Raw genomic sequence first — 22,804 nt, 5'->3', positions numbered from 1 at the left:
TCTGATGACATGATCTTTGGGAGCGTGAAGACATTTTTAATCCATGTCATCACCAGCATGTTGTGGAAAAGGTTTACTTTTTCAGTTTTACCTAATTAATCTGTAAACACTCCAACTACACTCCAGCAACCACGCTGCTCTAACTGTGCTCCCACATGTTTGTGTGTTCCAGCTGCTAATTACGGAGGAAAACTCTTGGCTGCTGCCGAACATGGTCTGATTAAACAGGGAATTTGTTTTTTCCTGTGATCCTCACAGTAGCTGGCATGAAACTTTGCATGGCATTTTGTTTTTGTCATTAAACAAGCCTGGTGCAGTGTCCAGTTTTAGCAACAGTCTGAGATTAGTATCTGATCTGATTCCACCCCATGGCCTTATTTGCACTTTGTCGGTGGAGATAGGAGAACACAAAGAGAAGCACCGCTGCCCTCTTGTGGTGAAAATGGGAACAAATGTATGCAGCAGAGGATGCATCAAGAAGTCTTGGAATAGAACGAGTAAATGATGCAGTTTCTCTGTAAATAAGGAGATTTTTGTGCAATAAATTTCAGTTGTGGCGACTTGATCCTAGTTTTACAGTTTTTGAGCTTGTACACTTGTACAACTTGCACACCAGTACCACCTCACTGATCCATGTGGGACCTGCTACACTGTTACACTCTTTCATATCAGGGTCTATGTTTGCAATTACAACCACCACTCATGTTCTGTTCATTGTATGTCTACGTATGTCTTGTATGTTACGTCATGTCAATTTATGGCTTTACTCTTAGATTACATTATTTACCTTGTTTAATTGAGCTTATTTTGTCTTATTTATCTTATTTCTATCTTAGTTTTATCTCATTTCATGTTAATTATTATACGTTTTATGGCAAATTCCTAGTAATGTGAATCCTCTTGACTTACATGGCAATAAACACGATCTGATTCTGATTCTGAACTACTGTTTAAAACAATAAATAGTGGGACAGCTGAGGTCAGGTGATCTGTTCTGTTCTGACCACTACACACAGCAATTCCCACTTTTATTTTGAAGTCACTTAAAGTTTCATCTTTCATCTTTAAATAACCGTCTTAGTACTATTTCAGGATATTAGATGTAAGAGTCCACCTGACGGAATGACATCAGCCAGGCACTCAGGCAAACATCATTAAAAACAATTAAACTAATGTGAAAATAAACAAATGTGACAACGTGGCTGCTGGCTCAGTCCTTTGCCCTGTCAGCCGTCTTCTTCTCAGCCCGAACAGCAAAGGTCTTTATTTATTCCACTAAATCACTTTTTTATCCCTTTTATTCTTCGTATTGTTTCAGTTCTCATTTTTACTATTCTGTGCATGTTTTGTCATTTTATTATGTCTAACAACAGCATTAAACCTATTTTTAAGGAGTATTGATGTCTCTCTGTTTCCCCTTAAATCGCTTTCCCTCTTACTTTCCCCTTAAACCACGTCAGACGTTGAGAATCGGAAGTCAACTTCAGCGTCGTGGGTTTGGCGGGTATCCGGGATCCGATTCGCAGGTGGATCTACAGGCAGGAGAGCTCCACCTGGCCCCACAGCACCAGACCTCTGGTTCTGTTGTTTTACCGCATTCAGCTTCAACACTCAAAGGTAAAGTTAGCTAAACGTTAGCTACAGCGCTAAAAGGTAAAGTTAGCTAAACGTTAGCTACAGCGCTAAAAGGTAAAGTTAGCTAAACGTTAGCTACAGCGCTCATATGTAAAGTTAGCTAAAAGATAGCTTACAGCACAACGGGTAAATTAAAGTAAAGTGCTATTCCACGAACAAATGACAGGTGGGTTAAATTTGGCTAACTAGCCCGCTGTGTGCCGCGGCTAACTTTACTTTTGAGCGTGTGCAGTAGCATCATTCCCAAACGCCTGATAAAGGTGTTGGTTTTCTCTGCAGAGGTTGCTAGCCGCGCTAGCAAACATGCTAGCCGCGCTGTGGTGCGTGGTGTCTAAGTTGGTTTCCCCTTTGTGGAGGACTGTGGAGGGGGATGAGGAAGACATGTTCTCTGGTACGGCAGGTATGTGCGACACTTCACTAGATGAAGCCCACTCTGTTTAGTCCCTCTGAGCGCCTGGTTCAATGACATTAATACCAGGTCGGGTTCTGTCCCATTTGTCTCTTGCGTAGCCATAATTCGCCACGTACGTGACGGCGTGGTGACCCAGCTGTGTCTCGGCTACGGCATGATAGACGATGTTATCTACTTCAGCGCTGAGGAGGTGTTGGGTGGGGAGCTGCTGAAGGAGGGAGACCGGGTGAACTGCACGGCCCTGAGAGACCGCGTCCAAGGGGGGTGGAAGGCTGTCAGGGTGAGGAGCCTGTTACTGTCCGTGTGTGTGAGAACCTGTAGAATAACGCGTTTTATATGATGGTTTTGCTCTCATGGAGTTGTAGTTTCCATTTGATGTCCTCACTTTGTTGTAATCTTAAATGGCTTTATGTTTGTGTTCTAATGAGACCAGTTCACAGCGGGCTTTGGCACACATACGTGCCATTCATAGTAACATTTAGCTTGCTTTGAGCTTCTAGTGTGGATACTATGGGTAAGTAAACAACATGTCCTCTCCCTCCATGCCACCTGGGATCTCCATTCATTTACCTGCAAAGGTCTACTGGGTGATCAGACATGCCATCGGATGGAATTTGGAGCTACTGCTAAAGCTAAAAATCATACTTGATAGTTTAACGCCTGATGTCTGGGGGAAATACGAGGAGAAGATGGTGCAAAGGAACAACAAGTGTTGAAGGAAGAGGCTGACAAGTCTCAGAGTTCTGCACTGGTAGCTGGCAAAGAGAGCGGGACTTATGTGCCAGCTCTTACTGGGCAGAGCCAGCTGGTGTTCGCCTTGTTAGCGTTTTAATTTTGTCGTTTAGGTGGTTAAGAGTACAAATGCTTGGGAAGATGGAGGATGTGCCTCACCAGAGGCTGAAGCTATGCAGCTGCGGCCTCTCGTTGGCACTGTCACGTCATTCGATGGCTATGCTGGCTACATCAACGAGACCACATACTTCCCACCGGACAGTCTCTGTGCAGGTATTGATGGTCACTTCCTGTTGATGCTGTGACTTTAGATTAAACTATAGTTTTACTTAATATTGGTGCCTGTTTACATGCTGTTTGTTTTTCGTTACAGGTTATAGGCCAGTGAAGGGAGACTGGGTTGAAGCGAAATATTTTATCAATCTTACAGAGTGGACAACCCAAGCTCAGTCTGTGGCCCCACTACGTTACTGCCGCATTGACCAGGTAAAGGTGTTATAGTTGGGTATGAAGTGTAATTGATAGCTCCCTCTCTTCCCCTCCTCATGTTTCCCTGTCTTTAGGTGTTTGTGACCAACATGTATGGGAACATTGGAGTAGTGGACAACAGTGTCTTCTTCAGCCTGGACTCGTTGTTGCTGCCTGCCAATTACCAGCCTATGCAAGGGCATCTTGTAAACATTGTAATGATGGAGAGCAGTCAGTCACTTTATACTTGGAGAGCCCTTTGCATGGCGCCCTGCCTCCAGAGGTAGGAAAGGAGAGATACTTGTGATTGAGAGTGTCAGTGGGACGAGGGGGTGCTGACAGAGACAAAACAAGACATAGACTGAAGGGAGTTGTCTCCATAACAGATGTGGATGATTAGTTGTGCTTTTTATCTTTATTATAACATGTAGTATTTCTGTATTCACTGAGTTTTTTTATTCTATTTGCAGTAAGAGTTGCCCTATACACCCTGTGGAGACTCAACTTGAGAGCATTTATGAAAACAAAGGAGGACTGGATGTGACCGCCTATGGACAGTTTGGAAATGTGATGATTGGGGAAAATCACGAGCTGGTGCTCTGGATACAGTGAGTCAAAAATATAAATGTAGTTTTTTTTCTTGTTAATGTCACTAATGTGAATAATATTTGTCTTTCTCCCCACACAGAAATAAAGGCTCAGAGACTCACAGGCTGCACTGCTGTGACTTCGCTGGCTGGGACACAGAAAAGCAGTTCACCATAGTTAGCATCAGTCAGCCCTCATCACCCAGCGAGAAACAACAACACTGGCAGGAAAACTGTTCCAAGTCTTCAGAAAAACCAGTCAGAGATGACAAAGAAGGTGGTGAGCGGCAGAAAGGTCATTGTGCTCCTGCAAGAGGAGTTCAAAGAGAGTCGGTTATTTCACCAGGAGAACGACTGTCGATTGTAGTAGGCTGCAAACCAAAGTAAGTGTTTTTTAACCGTGAGTTGTTTCAGTAGTCGTCATAACAGAATTAGTAGTTGTAGAAGATATGAAAGGCCTGTGAAAGTGTCCCAGTGAGGCTTCTGTTTAGTTGCTGTCTGTACTGAAATCCCTCAGGATTGTGGGCAAATGTGCAGAGCTGCTGCTCCTGCACTTCTCGTCTTTCACCATTGGGAGGCGCCTGGAAGTCACAGTGGGATGTGAGGAAGCAAACCTGTTGCATCTCTGTGCGCCTTACTTTCCCAGCAGCGCTCCTCTGGTCAGGACGACACCAGCAACTCATGTGATGACGGTGTCTGCCCCAAAGCACCCACAAAGGTATCCAAACAGCTCATTCTAGTGAATCTAAAGAACACTATCATGCTATTTGCCGCTTCAGAAAACAGTGTGAGATTGACTCTCCCCCGTCTAGGCAGAATAAGCGATGCCTACCAAACTTCTTACCCCGCTTCCCGGTGCCTCAAGCCCTCAGAGACTGTGTGGAGGCCCAAAAGGATGTGCTGGTAGTTGAACCCTGCCTGGGAGAGGTAGGCATGTGTAGTGATGTTTGGGTTTTTGCAGCCTAATATAAGCTTTATTATTGGCTCATTTGGGCTATTTAATGCTTTGGGTCAATAGTTCATGTGTTTTTTTAGAATCTAACAAATGCTTAAACATTTGCACTATTACAGTAAAAAGTGATGCAATATGTTGAAATGATCTCCTTGTTCTGTACTCTGCTGTTCTTTGTCCTTTGATGTGCAGGTCCTCTCGCCCTGCAACATGCAGTCACGCTTCTCCGCCCTCCTCTGGTTGGAGGAGCTGCACGGAGAAATGGAAATGAGAGAATTTGTGATCAATGATACTTTTCTCAAGAAAGGATCTGTCTACCTGCATCTTGAGGTCCCGGGGCTGAGTGAAGGCAGACCCAGTCTGAATATAGGTGAGGTGTCTTTCATCATGATGATCATTGTAGAGGCCTTGCCTTGTAAGCTTTTTGTTTTTTGCAGGGGACAGAGTAGTACTGAAGAAACCACAGGGCAACGGCGTAGTGACAGAGTACAGCACTTTCATCGCAGAGGTATGAAGAATTTGGATTTCCTTTTAAATGTAAAGCCTTTTTTACTTGATGTGTCCATCCGTCCTAGATCAATGATGAAGATGTGAGTTTAAGAGTGAACTCGGACTTTCATCACAGCTACCTCGGAGAACCAGTTGATGTTGAGTTTTCTTACAACAGGTGAGAGAAAAGAAGGGAGACAGTTCATGTCCAGTGTTCTCTCTCTCTCTCTCTCTCTGCTAATAATGTTTTCTACTGCTACAATTGTCAGGTTGCCTATGAGGCGGTGTCACCAAGCACTTGTGCTGACCCGACAGTTTGAGGAAAGTAAGTTGTATTTATTTCAAAAGTTTATTATAACTTAAAGCAAACACCAGAACTCCCATTCACTCATATTTAACTATAATGGTTATGAGGCAATGTGTCACACAGTGCAGTGTAAACGAGGAAGTACTATAGTCACAGCTGTTATTGTGGTAAAGAGTGTGCATGTAAGCATACTGATCGTAGTACGTGTTTAACTTTATGGTCTTCACAATTTGGATTTTAGGACAGTCATGCTTGGTGTTGTGATGGCCTCCATACAACGATCATTTACATAAATTAATGAAGTATTCTTTACCTAGTAAATTTGTAAAATAAATATTATCTAATATGAAACAGTTACAAGAGTTTAAGAAAATATCCACTGACATGAGGGCACATGACGACACAACCACAAGAGGGTGCTGTTACCTCACCTCTTGTGTCCTACACAGTTGGTTTACTCAGGAGTTATTTACTAATATCTGAGACAAAAAGTTTATTCATCAGTTATCTCTTAAAGTTTTTATGTATATAGGAGATTGACACACAAGCTTCTATGTTTGTCATGCATCAGTGTCATCCTTGTATGTTGTGTAGTTCTCTTCCCCACCACAATAAGACCACAGACCCCTCAGTGGACTGGACAATGGATAGATGAGCAAGACCAAAACAAAACGATGGAAGCTGCTGAGGTGAAATAAAAACTAAGAAAGAAAATGTAGAGGTTTATTTACATGATTTTTTAATCAGTGTAAGTGTGTTTGAACACCAGGATCCAGTGGTTGAAAATGGAATGACGTCAAGCTTTTCCATTGATGTAAAGTCTAAGGCGACACAAACCAAAGGTACTGGTATTAAAACTTATAACAGATTTATGTTCCCTGTTTGTCTGATTAAATAACAAGTAACGGCTGTATAATTGTTTCTAGATGGGACTCTGACATCCAAACCAGTTCCCAGTGAAGGGCACTTCTTTAACAGAGACCTTAACCCCCCTCAAAGAGAGGCAGTGAAGAGGATCCTGGCAGGACAGTGTCGGCCCATTCCTTATCTTTTGTTTGGACCTCCGGGAACGGGAAAGACGGTCACCCTTATTGAAGCCATACTGCAGGTGCACACAGATACTACAGAACCCGAATCAAGGACTTCACTCAAAATTACACTGTATTAATTTGAAAGTATTTATTTTATTTTTCCACATCAGTCAGATTTTAATAAAAAAAGTAGTTTTAATAAACCATTTTCAGCTTTAAAGACAGTTTTTTCAGTTATGTTGTATGGTTCTAATTCCCATTCATAACAAAGAACTGTGGTCAAAGAAAACTGAAAACACTGACATCAAACGGTAAAATTCTCTCAGTGGTATGACATCGTATTCCTCTCAAGTGTATTCGTTTTTCCTGCATGTGTGTTTTCGTCTGTAGGTTTACCACTTCCTGCCCAGTAGTCGGATCCTGGTGTGCACTCCTTCCAACAGTGCAGCTGACCTCATCTGCGTCCGCCTACATGAAAGTGGCTTCCTGCATGCTGCAAGTATGGCCCGGGTTAATGCGACCTATCGATCAGTCGAGGTAGTCACCAGCATTTAATTTGACTACAGACATTTGACTTGCCAGTTCCATTTTCCGACATGCAATCTGGAAACATGTATGGTCTGCATCTGTCTCTTACTTTGTGTATTTACATGGCGTGTCACTGACTGTTTTTCCCTAGTCTATCCCTGAAGAGCTGATGATGTACTCAAAGGCAGGAGAGAACATCCACCATGCTGCTTTCCACAGGATCGTGGTCAGCACCTGCTGCAGCGCTGGCATGATGCATAATATAGGACTACAGTAAGGCTGGGGCTAGACTCTACTTTACTAACTTTACTTTCAGTTTGTTGAGCATGGATCTCTCTCTCTCTCTCTTTCTTTCTCTCTCCCTCTCTCCCCTCTCTCTCTCTCTCTCTCTCTCCCCCTCTCTCTCTCTCCCTCCCTCTGTCTCTCCCTCCCTCCCCCCCCCCTCTCTCTCTCTCCCTCTGTCTCCCCCCCCTCTCTGCCGCCCCCCCTCTCTGTCTCCCCCCCCTCTCTGCCCCCCCCCTCTCTGTCTCCCCCCCCCCCCCTCTCTCCCCCCCCCCCCTCTCTCTCTCTCTCTCTCTCTCTCTCTCCCCCCCCCCCCCTCTCTCTCTCAGAGTGGGACATTTTACCCATATCTTCCTGGATGAAGCCAGCCAGGCCCTTGAGCCAGAATCCCTGATCCCAATGAGTTTCATATCAGAGCGAGATGGTCAGGTCAGGAGAAATGTTACAATTTCTGACTTCTCACTCCTTCAACTGAGCCAACAAGGCCTAGTCTTTTAAATGTCAGTTATTTTTCAGCCAATGAAACTGTAACTTTGTTTTCTTACTCTGCTTAGATTGTTCTGGCTGGAGATCCCTGTCAGCTGGGTCCGATGGTGAAGTCGAAGCTAGCCTCTGCTTTTGGCCTGGGGATGTCTCTGATGGAGAGACTAATGGCTAACCCACTCTACTCCAGACATGACTGGGGCTACAACCCTATGCTGGTTAGTACAGTGCATACAGAGATTTATTGCACATTTAAACCATGATTTGATGTCTTATAGGAGAATTTTTTTAAATTTTTTATCAGGTGACAAAGCTGATCTACAACTATCGTTCTCACGAGGCCTTGCTCAGTCTGCCGTCCAAGCTATTCTACCAGGGTGAACTGTGTTTTAAAGGCCCCGCCGATGTAGTGGATTCCCTCTGCCAGTGGAAGTGCCTCCCCAAAAAAGGCTTCCCCCTCCTGTTTCACGGTACCAAGGTATGAGGACCTAAATAATAAAATAAACAGCTGTCCTTTACAGGTGGGATCTGCTGAATTAGGCCTCTAAGCTACTGATTTATTCGTTATTGATCCTTGTTGGAATTATATCATCCTGTCTCATTAGTGTGATATTAAGCTCACATGCTTATTTTTCTGCTTTAGGGCAACGAAATGAGGGAAGGTAACAACCCATCATGGTTTAACCCAGTGGAGGCTGTGCAGGTCATGCGCTACTGCTGTCAAATGGCAAAGAAGCTCTACAAACCTGTGAAAGTCTCTGACATTGGCATCATTTCCCCCTACAAGAAACAAGTCAGATATTTGTCAGCGTTTCTTTTTCCATCTCATTAGAATTCAGTGTGATTTAAAATTGAAAGCACTCCACATGCTTAACAAGTGGCATATTTTTATATTCCTTTCCAGTGTAAAAAGATTCGAGGGTTGCTGAGTTGGGTGGGCCTGTCTGATATCAAAGTGGGTTCTGTGGAGGAGTTCCAAGGACAAGAGTTCCTAGTGATCATCCTGTCTACGGTAGGAAAAACAGTTTAGTCAAAGGAAGCTCAGATATCAGATGTTATCAGATGTCAGCCTTGTACAGTGTCAGCACACAGATTTGTAAGAGTATGTGTGATGTTTGTATGATGCATGTGAAAATCCACATCTCAATACAGCTGGGTCACAAATTGCAGAATCTTCATGTCGATGCATGTGCATTGCATACATTTCACCTCTTTCTTTCTTTCTTTATCCATGATGTGTAAAAGTTTGTGAAAGGGATCAGGGGATGTTGTGCTAGCTTCTGCATGCACGGCTCCTGCAGACACACATTTTTCAGAGAAGACATGCTCATGTTTGTCTTTCAAAGTCACCAACACTGGCCTCTGTCTCTATCGGATTACATGTACCGACATTACTCAATTAGAATACAAAATATGAGTAACTGTATTCCATTGCAGTTACAGTCTAAAGAGATGGTAATCAGAATACAGTTACATTTCTAAAATCAGTGAACAGTGAAACTGGTCAGAAAGCTGCAGCTGGGGGCGGTAGAGAGGACAGACTGGGGTCAGAGACTGGGTCTGATGTCATGATGCTGGTACACTGTTAGCATCACTTGAATAATTGAACTAGTTAGCTGTTAGCATGCTAGCTAACTCTGTCTAAAACGGAGGCTGATTAACATCTAAGTATGAACGTGTCTCTCGCAGTCAGCTGGTTTTATACGTGTCTCACATGAGTCTGTTTGATGTAGGTATTCAACTCTTTTTTTTTTTTTTTTTGCGTGTGTAAAATGACTTTGGGTTACGTTTAAAAAATATATTATTCTGACATTACGTTCTGTTTCTGTTTCTCTAAATGGAATAACTAATAACGCTGAATGCAGTCAGCTGGAACAGTCTGGACATTTTCTATTGAATGTTTTATAGCGTCCTCTGTAGTCAGCAGGGGCTGATTGTTGCACTCTATCATTTAAAATGCAATTCAGTAAGTAATCCAAGTATTCAGAATATGTTACTCAGACCGAGTAATGTACATTGAAAATTACGTTTTAGGGCATGTAATCTGTATTCAGTAACTGAATACTTTTAAAAAGTATTCTTCCCAGCACTGACAGAGGCCTGACGGCTGAAGTAGCTCGGAGAAAGCAGTACTGTATGAGTAAAGCAACATTAAGCAGCACTGACTCATTCACGGTCTTGGTTGGACAGAAAACACTTTACATCAGTACATGATGTCAAACTTGTAAACATAAGGCAGAAAGCATCATTTATTTAGGCCAAAATTTTCCATATCAGACGAGCACGTTGGGCTGACAGAAAGATATCTATGTTTTTTAACATATTTGAAATAGAACGTGTGTGAAACTGGCTAATTTTCATGTTTTAATGAAAACGAATACTGATCGATAAACTGACTGTTTTATTAACAGGAGAGCACTTTTTTATATTCTGAGGGTAGGCTACCTTAAGTCTTAAGTGTATTCATGTTTTTGTCAAATGTCCATTATACTTTGCAAATGAAAACATAGGGAATGGTTTGGTTGCATTGTTCAGCGACTTGCAAATTAGTCTTAATGTAAACACTTAAAATCTTCATCATAATTTTACCTTTTAAAAAAAAATCGTGATATATTTTTGCCATCTCGTCCACCTCTATGTTAAGGTAATCAGTCGGTTCCATTCTTTGATAAAATAGGTGCGTTCCAGCGTTCCTGAGCAGGGCAGCGATCTGCAGAAAGCTCTCGGCTTTCTGGCCAACCCGAAACGCTTCAATGTGGCCATCACTCGTGCCAGAGCTCTGCTCCTAATTGTTGGAAACCCCCACATTCTCGTTAAGGTGAGTGACAAACACAGATGTCTAAGATTTATTCACACTTTTACTGGTATAAGACCGTAGCCTGTTGGGTAATGAGTGTATTCATTTCTTTCCAGGATTCATGCTTCAGGAGTCTGCTGCAGTATTGTGTTACTAACGGGGCGTATGTGGGCTGTGAACCTCCTTCCCTGTAAGGTTCTCAGGTGTATATACACTGATCAACCATCAGTCAACAGCGTTACTCGTGTAATTTATGTATCTGTGAATTAAGCAAAACAAACCTGCGGCCTCACTTAGATCAGTCTTAGTATTTCCACTTAGAAATAAAGACGGCCTTTGTGCACACTGCACAGTTCTGTCTCTTTGTTAACTTCATGTGCTTGACTGTGCATAAGATTTTTTTTTCACAGATTATGGGTAGATTATTGGGGATTTGCGTCATAGCAGTCTCGCTGTGTTCATGTTTGAAGGCTGCATGATGATGCTGTTAAAAGGATGCGAATGGCAGTGACCCAGTTTTAAAGTGAAAGTGTGTTTGCATAGGTTTGCTGTAGAAACAATTAAAAAAACAAATGGATATAATATTTGAACTTTCAGTATGTTGAGTGATTCACCCGCCACAGATGTCTTTAGGTTCTAAGTTGTCTGCGCAGCCTGGCGTGGCAGCGTCTGCCCGTCAGCCTCGGAGACTAGATGTGACAATTGAGTGCTATTGACAGTCTGCACAGGGACTGTCAGTCCTCCTGGAGCCCAGCAGGATGGAGGGAGGGGGGGGGGCGAGGGGACAGGAGAGAAAAGAGGCAAATGGGGGTTCAGGCTCTTAAGTTAATGAGTCTCTATGTGCATGGAGGAGACAGCTTTTATCTGAGTGTGCTGTGCTATGGGAGCCCTGCTCAGACACCCAGGCCCCCTCCCTGTTTCCCGAACACACCTCTGTCTTTGATGTGTCTCAGGTATTTGTTCTGCCATGGAGAGAGGGATACACCAAACACATGTTGTGCTGAAAAAATTAAGATTGAGGAAGTCTTCTGCAGGCTGTCCTCAGCCTCGATACAGAAGCATGAAGATGCTTATTTCTAATATCTGTAAGTGCTGACGTTGTGCTGTTGGTGTGACTTAAGTGTCTCTTCACATAGAACTTGCCACCGTGGACAGATTTTCTTTGACAGGTGCTGTTTTAAGGAATTAATACCAAAGCCAAATTTGAAGAATGTGGTTTCAAATTAGAAGAGTTTAAATTGAACTGGAACTGCTTTTTGTTTATTTATTTATTTTGTGGATTCAGCAGGTCTGAGTCCAGTTGCCTTCATTTAAACTCTTGGACATAACATAACCTGGATGAATGAGACTTTACAGACAGTGGCAAAGTCCAGAGAGGCTGGTATACCTTGCAGTGACAAACATTGGTTTGTTGTCGTGTGAACCTATTTTTGAAGTTGTGTTTTTGGTACAAGGAGCAAAGAAAAGTGGAAAAATCTCTTATTCTAACAATTCCTGTTGCCCCCGACTCGTGGATACCATGTTTTTTGGCTTAATTGTGTCCTGGACAGGTGCCCGAATATTTCACTACACTATCACCTTCTCATTAGCTGAGGTACGGGCAGGCAACACATTACCAAGACAGACACACTGTCTACAGGGCAGCCATTAGGCCCAACAACAGACCCCTGCTGTGCTCCTGGCAGGGGGAGCTTGTTAAATGTGTGGACCTATTGTTCTCCCAAATTGGTCTGTGACTCTAATTGCCCAGTTAGTCCCCTCTTACGAGCTACACTCGTCTACCCGGACTGGAACCAGCCTCCACTCATCTGATCAGGTTGTAAAAGTTTGCTAAGCTGGGGCCAGTGGAGGTCTCTGGGCTGGTGGCATGTGCATTGTCCTTACTGCAGACAGGGCTCGGTATACAGCCACAATGACCAGGGCTGGGTGGAATAGAGACCTCCGATTCATGAGGGGAAAGTCCTCAGAAGGCCCAGAGGCATGAGCCTCAGATACGCATCTAAAATCTGGAGACAGACGACATCCAAACAAATGCGATGATGCAGCAAGAGTTCTGTTGTTGGGTTAGAGGGAGACAAACGAGTGTCTGTACCTCAGGTCTGCATCTCAGGGCTGGATCTCCAGTCTGCTGGTTGGGATGTTATTATCACAAAGACTCTACCTGAAGAGTGTGAAAGTGTTGTTGCTCCATTATTTGTAAATATCACAGTGAAATTCTTAACATTTGGAGCATCAGATTAAAGATTTTTGATACTATAACACTGATTGTCATAGAAGCAACATGCACAGTAACACAAAGGCAGAGGACGTGGGCCAATAGCTTTTTTTTTTTTTTTTTTTTTACATCTGAGTGTGTTATTGGCAGATCAAAGCCAGGTGTACCAGGAGAGACGCTCCTTTTGCTATTGAGAACTTGAGGCACTGCTGATGAAAACCTTCAATTAGGAAGCAGGGACACATGAAAGAGGCTGGCAGGATGAAGGAGACGTCTGTCTACAGAAACCTCAGATTTCAGACAGAGCTGGGGATTTTATTGTTTCTACATATTAACCTGAGCAAAATAGCTAATTTAACTTTTTAACTTTCTGTGCTCTAAGTTCATACAATATCAGGAGTGGACCAAAACATTTGGCGATTTAATTTTCACATTGTGCAGTTTGTATTGTTGGACACACTTTTCTGTGAGCTGTATTTGTTGGGTCAGTTAAAGCCAGATGAAGCATGTTGTCTGAGCTGGTCTTTACTCAGTGAAAGCTTGGCCATGATTGCCAATTGTCCCCCCCCCCCCCCCCCACCCCCTAGCCTACACACCCTCCATCTGCTTAATGCCCCCCCCCCCTGTCTGCAGTCATCACAAAACAAGCCGTTGTCTCCAAACGCATCGTCTCTGTGTCTTTGATAAGTGCTTGATAAGAGACTTGCAGGCTGATGGGGCTGGCTGACTGCGCTGTATAAAAAGCAAGGCTGCATCCGTTGCAAAGCCATTCCAAGGAGAGAGCAGAGACGTGACAACAAGCAATCCTACTTACTCTGTGGACACCTGGGATTTTTTGCAAACCTTTGCAAAGCATGGCTGTGTTTTCTTTTACTTTGGCTCTCATGGCTATGGCGTGTCCATTAAAGGCGTTTGACATGGCTCAGTCCACTCGCTGCGTCGCCATCCCCAATCAGATGAAGGTCTGCAAAGATGTCGGATACTCAGAAATGCGACTGCCCAACTTTTTGGGCCACAGTAACCTGGAAGGTGAAGTGGTGCCACGTTCAGAGGACTGGAAACCCCTGCTGCAGACCGGTTGCCACCCTCAGGCTCAGGCCTTCCTCTGTTCCCTTATTGCCCCTGTTTGTCTTGACACGTAAGTTTGTTTATTTATTATGCACTGAAGGCGCAAAAAAAAGTTTTGAAGTTTTGTCTTTTATTCATTGTCTAACTTTCTATATCTAATGTTCCAGTTTTATCCAGCCCTGTCGGAGCCTGTGCATGGCAGTGAAGGACAGCTGTGCTCCAGTGCTTGCCTGCCAGGGACACCCATGGCCAGAGGCTCTGGACTGTGACCGTTTCCCTGCTGAGGAAGACATGTGCCTTTCCCCCCATGCAAAATTCAGCCACTTCGTTAAAGGTAACATCATTTACTTTCCTTCTTTGTCATCCCACTGACTACCATGTAATTGCTCTTTCAGCTTGCCTATGATTGCTCCTTGTGTTGTATTAACGTGTGTTTAATTTGTTTTCTGTCACAGGTTTACCCAAACCTGCCTGCCAGAACTGTCCTTCTGTGGAAGACGCTCCTGCAATGAAAACAGTCCTGGATGCTTTCTGCCACCACGATTTTGGTACGTTTACAGTTTTTTGGTGTGCATCATATTTGTTTATCGAGTGTTTTTGTTGCAACAGTTAATAATCTAAATGCTATTTTTCCTGATGTCAACAGCTGTGACGGCCAAAATTCATCGCCATCGCACACTCACGGGAGAGCCAGAATTTGAGATCCAGGGCCGTGTGGAGTTTATCCGTCAGGGTCCTCTGTTGCCTTACGACACCCAGCATCTTCTCCACCGGTGGCTCCTCATCAACCTCAAATGTGCCAATACCCTTGTGCGCCCTGGTCGCTCGCAGCTTTACGTGCTGACCGGGTCTGTGCAGCCCGACGGCACCCTCGCTCTCACCCGTCTCTTCCCATGGCACAAAAAGGACACAAACATTGCAGTGGCCACCCGCAAGTGGAAGCATCACAGATGTTGAATGGACACGGAGCTCGAAAAGTGCATTTGGTGTTGAATCAGGTTAGAATGTGTGTGTGTATGTATATATATATATATATATATATATATATATATATATATATATATATATATATATATATATATATATATATATATATATATATATATATATATATATATATATATATATATATATATATATATATAGATTCTCCACTTAAAATGCAAAAGATTAAGATGATAATCTTTGCTTCACTCAGCAGCTCACAGTCATTTCTGCTTTGCTAGCACAATAGGATGCACTCAAACTTGTACATAGTAATAATAAATATATTTTCTATAACCACTGTGATGTATTTATACCATCTTTTTTATGTGTATGTTATGTAGGGAAAAGATTACAATAAAATATTTGTCCTATAAAACGAAGACACGAAAAGATTGCACATCAAACAGCATCATTTCCTAATTTTGGTCTCCTACTGTGGTTTACCACAAGGTGGCACACTAACGGAGAAGCACAGCACCTTTATGATACCATGGTCCTTGTTGAAAAGTGTTCTGGGACCATCCATTACACCATCTAGAGATTCAGCAGGCGTGCATGTGGGTCAGTGTCTCTACAGTCAGAGTGACTCATGGCTGCACTCACAGCAGACCCTCTGTACTGTGCAGCCCTAATGAGAAGATGCATCACTCCGTTAACATTTGAATAGCCTCATTTTCACTATAGGGCTGAACAGGCTGTGTGGGGCTGTTGAACAATGTGCTTTGAACAACAGCACTTTATTTACTATTCAGTTCTATGTTGTGCCCTTGGTGGATTAAAGGCTTTCTATGGAGTGGGAGTCTCACCCCAGTTAGTGTTAATGATCTTAAATGTATGTTTCCCCTCAGGAGCAGCTGGGTGGTCATTAGTCTCCATAGTGTAGTAATGCTATGGATGTGAAGCCACAGCATATAAAAAGTACTGTAACAAGTATAATTAACTGCACTTGGGAGGTGAAGAGCAACAAATTAAAATGCTGTTTATTTCATACAGTAATGTTAATTACTTCATCTCAGCCAGTCTACAGTGAGTTGTAACTTTTCCGCCTGGGTGCGTTTTGTCCGCTCTCGGCTAAGCGGTTCACTAGGCGCGCAGCCTGTGACGTCCAGAGAAGGATCACGTTTTTATCCTCTACAAATCAATTTGTTTTAATCAGCGGCGTCATCATTGTTCATGTTAGCCTCTGCAAGAGGAACTCTGGCGGCAAAAGAGCTCTACTCATCATCTGCAACTCCACTGCAAGATGCAGAAAGGTAAGAACAAATGCAGTTCTTGAGTTTGTAAAGGATCTATTGATTTGTGGTGACTTGTATTGTTCTGTTTTCTTTCTCACACAGTTTGGTTTACTGTGCTCATACTGGTGTACCTTGATTTTTCTGTGAGGGTTGGCACCGTTCCTGTCTGTGCCTATGGGCCGGCTGGTTGCAAAGTTCCTTCTCTGGCAGATCTCTTTGAAAGAGTCATACAACAGTCCTCAAGAATGCACGGCATGTCCAGTGACCTGCACTCTGAGTTTGTGAGTTTTTTTGTCTTCATCATCCATCATCCTTTTGTCTGCCGTCATCATCAGTCACCCACGTTTGAGCTGACTCTGAACTGGGTGGTTTTTGTTTCCATTTAAACAGGAGCAATCTCTCTCTCCCAACAAGAACCTGATAGGAAAACGGAGGTGCCACACGTACGCCATACGGACGCCTGATGACAAAGAGAATGCTCAAAGACTTGGAGTGAGTGTACATGTGTTAATATTAAAAACATATCGCTGTGGTTATGTCTTGCAAGTGATGCCACTGTGTCTTGTGTTTATGGTGCTTGGACTGTCTACCACCAGGTTATTAAAGTGCTTCTCTCATGAACAGCGAGAGCAGCTGACAGAAGTGATCCTGAAGCTGCTGGAGGCCTGGAATGATCCTTTGTCACATCTCTACTGGAGCCTGTCCCAGGATCAGAATCAAGACTTCAGCTACTACAGCCCCAGCAAAGCACTGGAGATCACGGATATGGTGCAGGAGCTGAGGGACGGAGTGGAAAAAATGGCCCAGAAGGTAAAGGTCCACTATTTATTTTTTATTCACAGTATACCAAACTCAAGTTAGAATGCATCAACTATTTACACTGCTTGTTCTGGGGATTGTAAAGAACTTAAATCCAGTGGTTTTGTGTATTCCTTCGATCCTTCATCCTGTCCGTTTCAGATGAAGCTAGAAGGAGTAACCGGTAACACTGTGGGCTCCATTTCTCCAGAGAGCTTGGTCCCCTCTTTTGCCGTGTCCTTCTACAAACGTGGAGGACTGGACTCAGTAGATCATCACGACCTGCTCTACTGCTTCCGCAGGGACTCCAACAAAGTCAAAAATTATCTCCATATCCTGAAATGCACCACGCTTCCCGGACTGGTCTGTTAATAGGTAATATTAAATAGGTAATATATGAAAACATGTTTCTCATGTGCTTTTAAATGTACATCATGTTCTCATAATGCAAAAAGCCCTGTTACTATTCAGGATATTGTGTGTAATTAATTAATTAAATGTGCTTCTGAACAGAGCAAAAAAAACAAAAAATAAAATCGAAGTTTATACAGTCATTATTGTTTTCAGTCATTTTCTTGCCAGTATTCATAGAAATGGGAAATACTACATGAAAACGGTCCAATGCTGTAAGAACAATCACTGCCAATCAGAATTCATTGGAGCGCTTTATTTACAGTTGACCTAAGCATCGATCATGAAAATGACTATTTACAAAACACACACATCAAAGAATGACCTGGAAAGTGATTTGATTATGAACTGAATACTACTGCAAACCAAAGCATGAAAATCAAGAACAGCTGAAAATGAAGTGACTCATTTGAGAATCTTTCCTGGAATGAAGAGTGAGAATCTTTCCTGGAATGACTTGTCAGTGCAATAACCATGAAATTGCTCACTGGAGGCAGTAAAATCCAATCAGATCATTGACCAATCACTTGAATCTAATTACATTTATGACTCAACAAATCATGACGTGCATTGAAAGACAAGTGAAAATCATCAATGTTAGTCTTCTGAGGCCGTATGTTCCATCTTTGTACACCACACCCCAGTACTACTGTCCTTTTTTAAGGGTTTTGTGGATGTGAGAAAGTCACTCTTTATCCCTCAGCATGGCCTTCTATGTGTCCCTGGTACTCTTCTGTGGTGGTGATCTCTCTGTTTTTGCACTGCTGTGATTCTGTAATGGTTCCTTCTCGTCCTGAGCGAGGCCGTGAGCCATGAGCTCGTCCATTGGGGAGCGGCTGTTATGAACCTCCTTCTCCTTACAGTTTCTCCACTTCATTCTGCGGTTTTGGAACCAGATCTTCACCTAAAGACCAACAAGTAAGAAGAAAAAGTTATTTATCCAAATATGTCATACAGGAGAGACTTTCATGTTTTCAGGTGAAATATATGTGCATATCTCAGTATCAGCAATCAGCTGATCAATCGGATATCTTGCATCCTTAGCTAGTCATTGCTAATTAGTCATGTTTGCTGTTACATCCTTGTTTCTAGCATCAGAAATAAAAAGAAAAACGAGGGTTACCTGTGACTCCTTGAGGCTGAGATCAGCTGCCAGTTTGTTCCGGTCCGTCTTGCTGATGTACTTCTGTCTCCGGAAGGTTCTCTCCAGCTCCTTCCTCTGTTCTTCAGAGAACACTGCCCTCCTAAGGATCCCTCTACGTGATTTAGGGCTCAAGTTAGTCGACCACATCTGGATATTTGCTCCCTCTGGAAAAAAGGGAAGCATATAGAAACCTTAGTGTGTTTTTTCACCGTCATGTAAACATCCTGGCTGATCAGTGGTTCGTTTTTGTGTTACTGGTACTTGTCAGTGGTCTGGTCTGACCCATGTGCGGGCTTCTAATCTCATCATTAACTGTAACTTAATGGAAACTTGGCATGTGTGGAGCAAATCAAGCAAACTTAACAGGTCTATGATACAAAGTGTGATTCTATACGGATCAATCTGTTTTAGTCATACTCACTTCATCACTCTGTTTGTCCAGTTTAACAAACTGAGGGTGACTAAAGTGAATAGAAAGCCATTTTAACTTAGGAAAAAGGGATTTGGTGACCTGTGAGGACCAATCCCACGCTGCTTCACTCACAGGTGCACGCACAACAAAAGTCAAGTGGAACAATTTATCCGACCCATTCAACGTTGCCTTTTTAATCTGTACGACAAATCTGCACATAGACCACCTCTGGGGAGCACAAAACAGGTTTGGACATGCTTCTCACTTCTCTAATGGAGCTCAATGGCTTTCACTTAAATAGCTGATTACCAGGTCATTCCTGGGCAACGTGTGTGTCTACCCTAGTGGGCCAACTATAGAGCCCTGCGGGACACCAACAATAGAGCTGTTCAATGGAAATGCCATTACCCGATGGCTCAGTGGCCCAACACTAAATCTTTTCTCTTGCTCGGTTGAAGCCAGTTTGTATGTGAAGATGAGCTCGAATAAGTCTATAAAAGTCACTTTTATTGAATGCTTTATGTCATAGTCAACAGGGCTCCAATGGGCAGGAATGAGAGTTGAAGGACAGGAGAAAGGAGGGGGGGTCGGAGAGCCAAGCTCTTTAGCCACACAATGGCTGGGGGGTGTCCCTCGTCCAGCCCTCTTCTGCCAGTTGTTTTGTGCTTAGTGGAGTTCATTGCTGCAGTGAAAAATTGCAGTGAGGTCGCGTGTGGATGGTGGAGTGAAAGTGCCGATTGGTCACGGCCAGAGTTGGCATTGTTGTGTTGCTGGGCACTGTGGGAAAATGTCAGCCTGCTAAGAGGACTCCGGGGACTTGTGGGATGAGGGCTTTCAGATTTGTGCTGGTTTCCACAAGTCTTGACAGCCATCATAGGATGCAACAACTAATAACTTCCAATTGCTTGGGGACAAAGCCTGAATAAGACAAATGCTTGATTGAATTAATTGTGCTGTGTGAGTGTGATGGAGCGCTCAGCGCTCTAACACAAGTCCTTAAGCGATATGCACATTTAAAGCCTAAATTTAAATACCTTAGATGCAGTTTTACCTTTTTATTCAGCCTGAAAACTTCCCTTAAAACTTATTAATGTGCTGAGGGAGTTAAAAAAAAGCTTTGAAAAAATCCTACTCAGCAGTAAAAATCCACACCTTGTAATTATCTTAATATGACAGAGGACAAGATGTTTATTAGTGCTGCATATTTGTGCTAGTAAATGTGTGTATTTGCAAGTACAAACCAGGGGGCCTCTGGGACCCCTGAAAGCCCCGCAGCCCACCCCTCTTCCCTGTCCTAAACAGCCGTGAATGGTTATGAATAGAGCTGTGCAGAGCTGAACGGAGAATTAGCTCTTTGGCATTGCATCTGTAATTAGCTGTGGAGAGCATGGGAGACCCTGCTGCTAATGCTTAGAGAGGAGCTGAGGCATTGCTGATGAGGCATAAAACACTCACTGGAAAAGACCGGAGGGGGGCTGGACCCACCGCAGCATGTCAGAAGGTACTGCGGGCTCCGCAGGAAAACACTGCTCAGCACACCTGCAAAGACAGAGGGGCGGTGAGGCAGGTATGATCCTCAGAAAGCTGCACCTGCCATCATCATGGACATTTGGAATTTATATGACAATTCAAACAAAGCTGCTCACTGAGTCATATTGAATTATGTGTTAAATGTGTTTAAATCATGGAATTTAAATTTGAACCAAACTCATTTTATAACCACCATGAAGTCCACCATCTAGGAAACAGTTATTTCTATTATAAGAGAAGTTTTTTGCTACTATGTTGACAAAGCAGTATGCATTAGTGGATTCTGTGATATTTTTTTTATAAAAAATGTGTATAAAAGTTAAAATTCTGCCAGTGACATACTTGTAGAATTCAACTGTAATTGTAATTTACGGCCTAAAAAATGTGTTTTTCTATCCACAAACTATCCTGTTGTTAGAAATAAGAGTTAAGTACAGTTGACTATTTCTGTTAGACGTTATGGGGGAGTTCATATAAATTTGAACATATCATATTTTTGCTTTTGTTTACCTGAGTGTGTGAGCAGCGGTCCTCCTAAGTCTTTCACCTGCTGAGGACTTTGCGCCTGGCTCGGGCAGGCTCCGTGTTCGGGGCCCCAGGTTCTTTTGGGACGTTCACAGGTCGCTCGCCTCATGAATCCGCCTGTGGTCCCTTGAGGACGGGCTGAAGGTGTCTGCGACTGCAGTAGATTGTCGATAAGAAAACTCTTGCCTGAGCTCCCAAATCCTGGTAAAGCGGGTGGAAAGCCAGCCATATTCCTCCTGCTGCAGCTCTGCACTGAGACCATCCTGTTCACACAGTGACCCGAACGCTCCAGTTCCCTCTTCAGCAGTCACAGCTCAGTGACACTAAATTCTCCTTTAATCCCTACTTGAGTGACCAGGCCAACTTCATTAAACCCTGAAGAAAACAAAAGTCCTCTGCTCTTCCTCCTTCAGGCCTGCACTTTGCTTACAGGGCTGTGCTGTGATTGGCTGAGAGGCTCTAATGTGCTTCTCAATTCAGATATGGCTGGGGCCTTTCTGGAGTGGCAGAAGGTGGGTCTGGCTCATTCATTATGTCAACTAGCCTATTAAATGATAGACACCAGAGACAATGAAGTGCTGGCCAAAGTTTAACATGCACCAAACAGTCTTCACCAGTAGTAAATAGTTTTCTATTTTCTCCAGCCTCCCTCAGAGCTCCTTTGTGCCCAGACAAACCCCTCGGCCACTCATTTGCAATGTGCTTTATTCTCCTTTTAGTTTAATTTTAGAAACTCTGCTCAGTAAGTCTATTTTTTAGCAAAACAGTTCTTGATTATTACTTTTTTCCCCTTAAAAACATTAATTCTCAAAAATGACACCAGCTAAGCATGAGCTCGGTTTACAGACAGATCCTCGTGGGCAGCACGCTGTTATAAAATGCAACATAAAAAAATGTTCACCCAAACACACACGTACGTCTCTGTGTTGTAATGTTTTGGTATAAACATCCAATAAGAGGCTTGTGTAACCTTTCACACTGCAACTAATGATTCTCCACATAGTAATAGAAAATCCAACAAGAGGGGCGACAGACCCGGAGTTTAGGCACAGTAAACAGGCATATCCACACTGTTTGGGAAGTGTGTGTGTGTGTGTGTGTGCTGGGGCGACCGGGCGCTCCAGCCTGCGCGTGTAGATACCTCATGCTGAGCATGGAAATTGGCCCAGACAGCTCAGCCTATTGTGTGATGGCCAGAGAGCCAAAGGTTGCTTGTAATCAAATTTGAGGTTTTATTCCTCAGACTGGTGGAGAAGGCACCGCGCTCTGTCACGATGAGTGTTAGCAAGTCTGCGTGCACAATTTGTGCAGTGTGTGTGAACATGCTGCGGCAGGCCAGCGGCTGATAGCCCCGAGCTTTGTTCTTGAGGAGAGTCATTTGTTTGTGTGACAGAAAGAAAACAGAAGGTGAAGCCATGCCTGATGTCCGCCCGTACTCCTGACTGTATGTTTGTTCAGACTATGAAGGATCCTTACGTATGTTTTATGTGACAACTTTGTTGTTCATTCATGCAGCTAACGCCCAATGAGACTGCGGCAGGTTTAAGAGACGTCAGGAGTGCCTCAGACCTGTTAGAACTCTGTGTGTTCTGTTTAAAATCCTATATTTCTCTGTTCACTGACATTTTAGGTAGAAAAACTCTCACGTGAGTTTGTGCACATTTTAAAAGGCAACGCTAAGAGCGTATCATTATTAAGATTCACCACTGTGTAATTAGCCAGATTCCAATTGAGCTCTCCAGGAGAGGGAGGTATAATTAGGCTATTCTTAAACAG

At 43.3% G+C, this 22,804-nt stretch overlaps 4 protein-coding genes across 4 annotated transcripts; 3 read left to right on the top strand and 1 right to left on the bottom strand.

Annotated features, from left to right (window-relative positions):
- The first annotated feature begins 1,523 nt into the window (after positions 1 to 1,523).
- mov10l1 (Mov10 like RNA helicase 1) lies at positions 1,524 to 10,897 on the top strand. The gene is made up of 26 exons (XM_028430498.1): positions 1,524 to 1,617; positions 1,915 to 2,035; positions 2,146 to 2,327; positions 2,893 to 3,052; positions 3,153 to 3,265; positions 3,343 to 3,530; positions 3,718 to 3,855; positions 3,936 to 4,217; positions 4,352 to 4,552; positions 4,647 to 4,761; positions 4,979 to 5,156; positions 5,224 to 5,294; positions 5,362 to 5,453; positions 5,545 to 5,600; positions 6,177 to 6,271; positions 6,352 to 6,424; positions 6,509 to 6,690; positions 7,004 to 7,150; positions 7,293 to 7,414; positions 7,753 to 7,852; positions 7,978 to 8,124; positions 8,211 to 8,384; positions 8,550 to 8,699; positions 8,811 to 8,918; positions 10,584 to 10,724; positions 10,820 to 10,897. Exons 2-26 carry the CDS (start codon positions 1,939 to 1,941, stop codon positions 10,895 to 10,897), a joined length of 3,390 nt encoding a protein of 1,129 aa, XP_028286299.1. The 5' UTR covers positions 1,524 to 1,617; positions 1,915 to 1,938.
- Positions 10,898 to 13,707: 2,810 nt separating this feature from the next.
- On the top strand, positions 13,708 to 14,943 carry szl (sizzled). The gene is made up of 4 exons (XM_028431769.1): positions 13,708 to 14,056; positions 14,154 to 14,320; positions 14,442 to 14,534; positions 14,633 to 14,943. The coding sequence occupies exons 1-4, from the start codon at positions 13,773 to 13,775 to the stop codon at positions 14,941 to 14,943; spliced, it is 855 nt and encodes a 284-aa protein (XP_028287570.1). The 5' UTR covers positions 13,708 to 13,772.
- A 1,273-nt stretch (positions 14,944 to 16,216) lies between these two features.
- LOC114451696 (prolactin-like) lies at positions 16,217 to 17,378 on the top strand. The gene is made up of 5 exons (XM_028430492.1): positions 16,217 to 16,226; positions 16,311 to 16,489; positions 16,599 to 16,700; positions 16,833 to 17,018; positions 17,169 to 17,378. Exons 1-5 carry the CDS (start codon positions 16,217 to 16,219, stop codon positions 17,376 to 17,378), a joined length of 687 nt encoding a protein of 228 aa, XP_028286293.1.
- A 751-nt stretch (positions 17,379 to 18,129) lies between these two features.
- On the bottom strand, positions 18,130 to 18,847 carry dbx2 (developing brain homeobox 2). The gene is made up of 3 exons (XM_028430491.1): positions 18,844 to 18,847; positions 18,541 to 18,725; positions 18,130 to 18,321 (listed from the first exon to the last, which is right to left on the bottom strand). The coding sequence occupies exons 1-3, from the start codon at positions 18,845 to 18,847 to the stop codon at positions 18,130 to 18,132; spliced, it is 381 nt and encodes a 126-aa protein (XP_028286292.1).
- Positions 18,848 to 22,804: the final 3,957 nt, after the last annotated feature.

The sequence above is a fragment of the Parambassis ranga genome, chromosome 19 (genome assembly GCF_900634625.1).
Source record: "Parambassis ranga chromosome 19, fParRan2.1, whole genome shotgun sequence".
Classification (NCBI taxonomy): Eukaryota; Metazoa; Chordata; class Actinopteri; family Ambassidae; genus Parambassis; species Parambassis ranga.
Note: the sequence above shows the minus strand (reverse complement) of the source record. Positions and strands in the feature narration are given on the sequence as shown.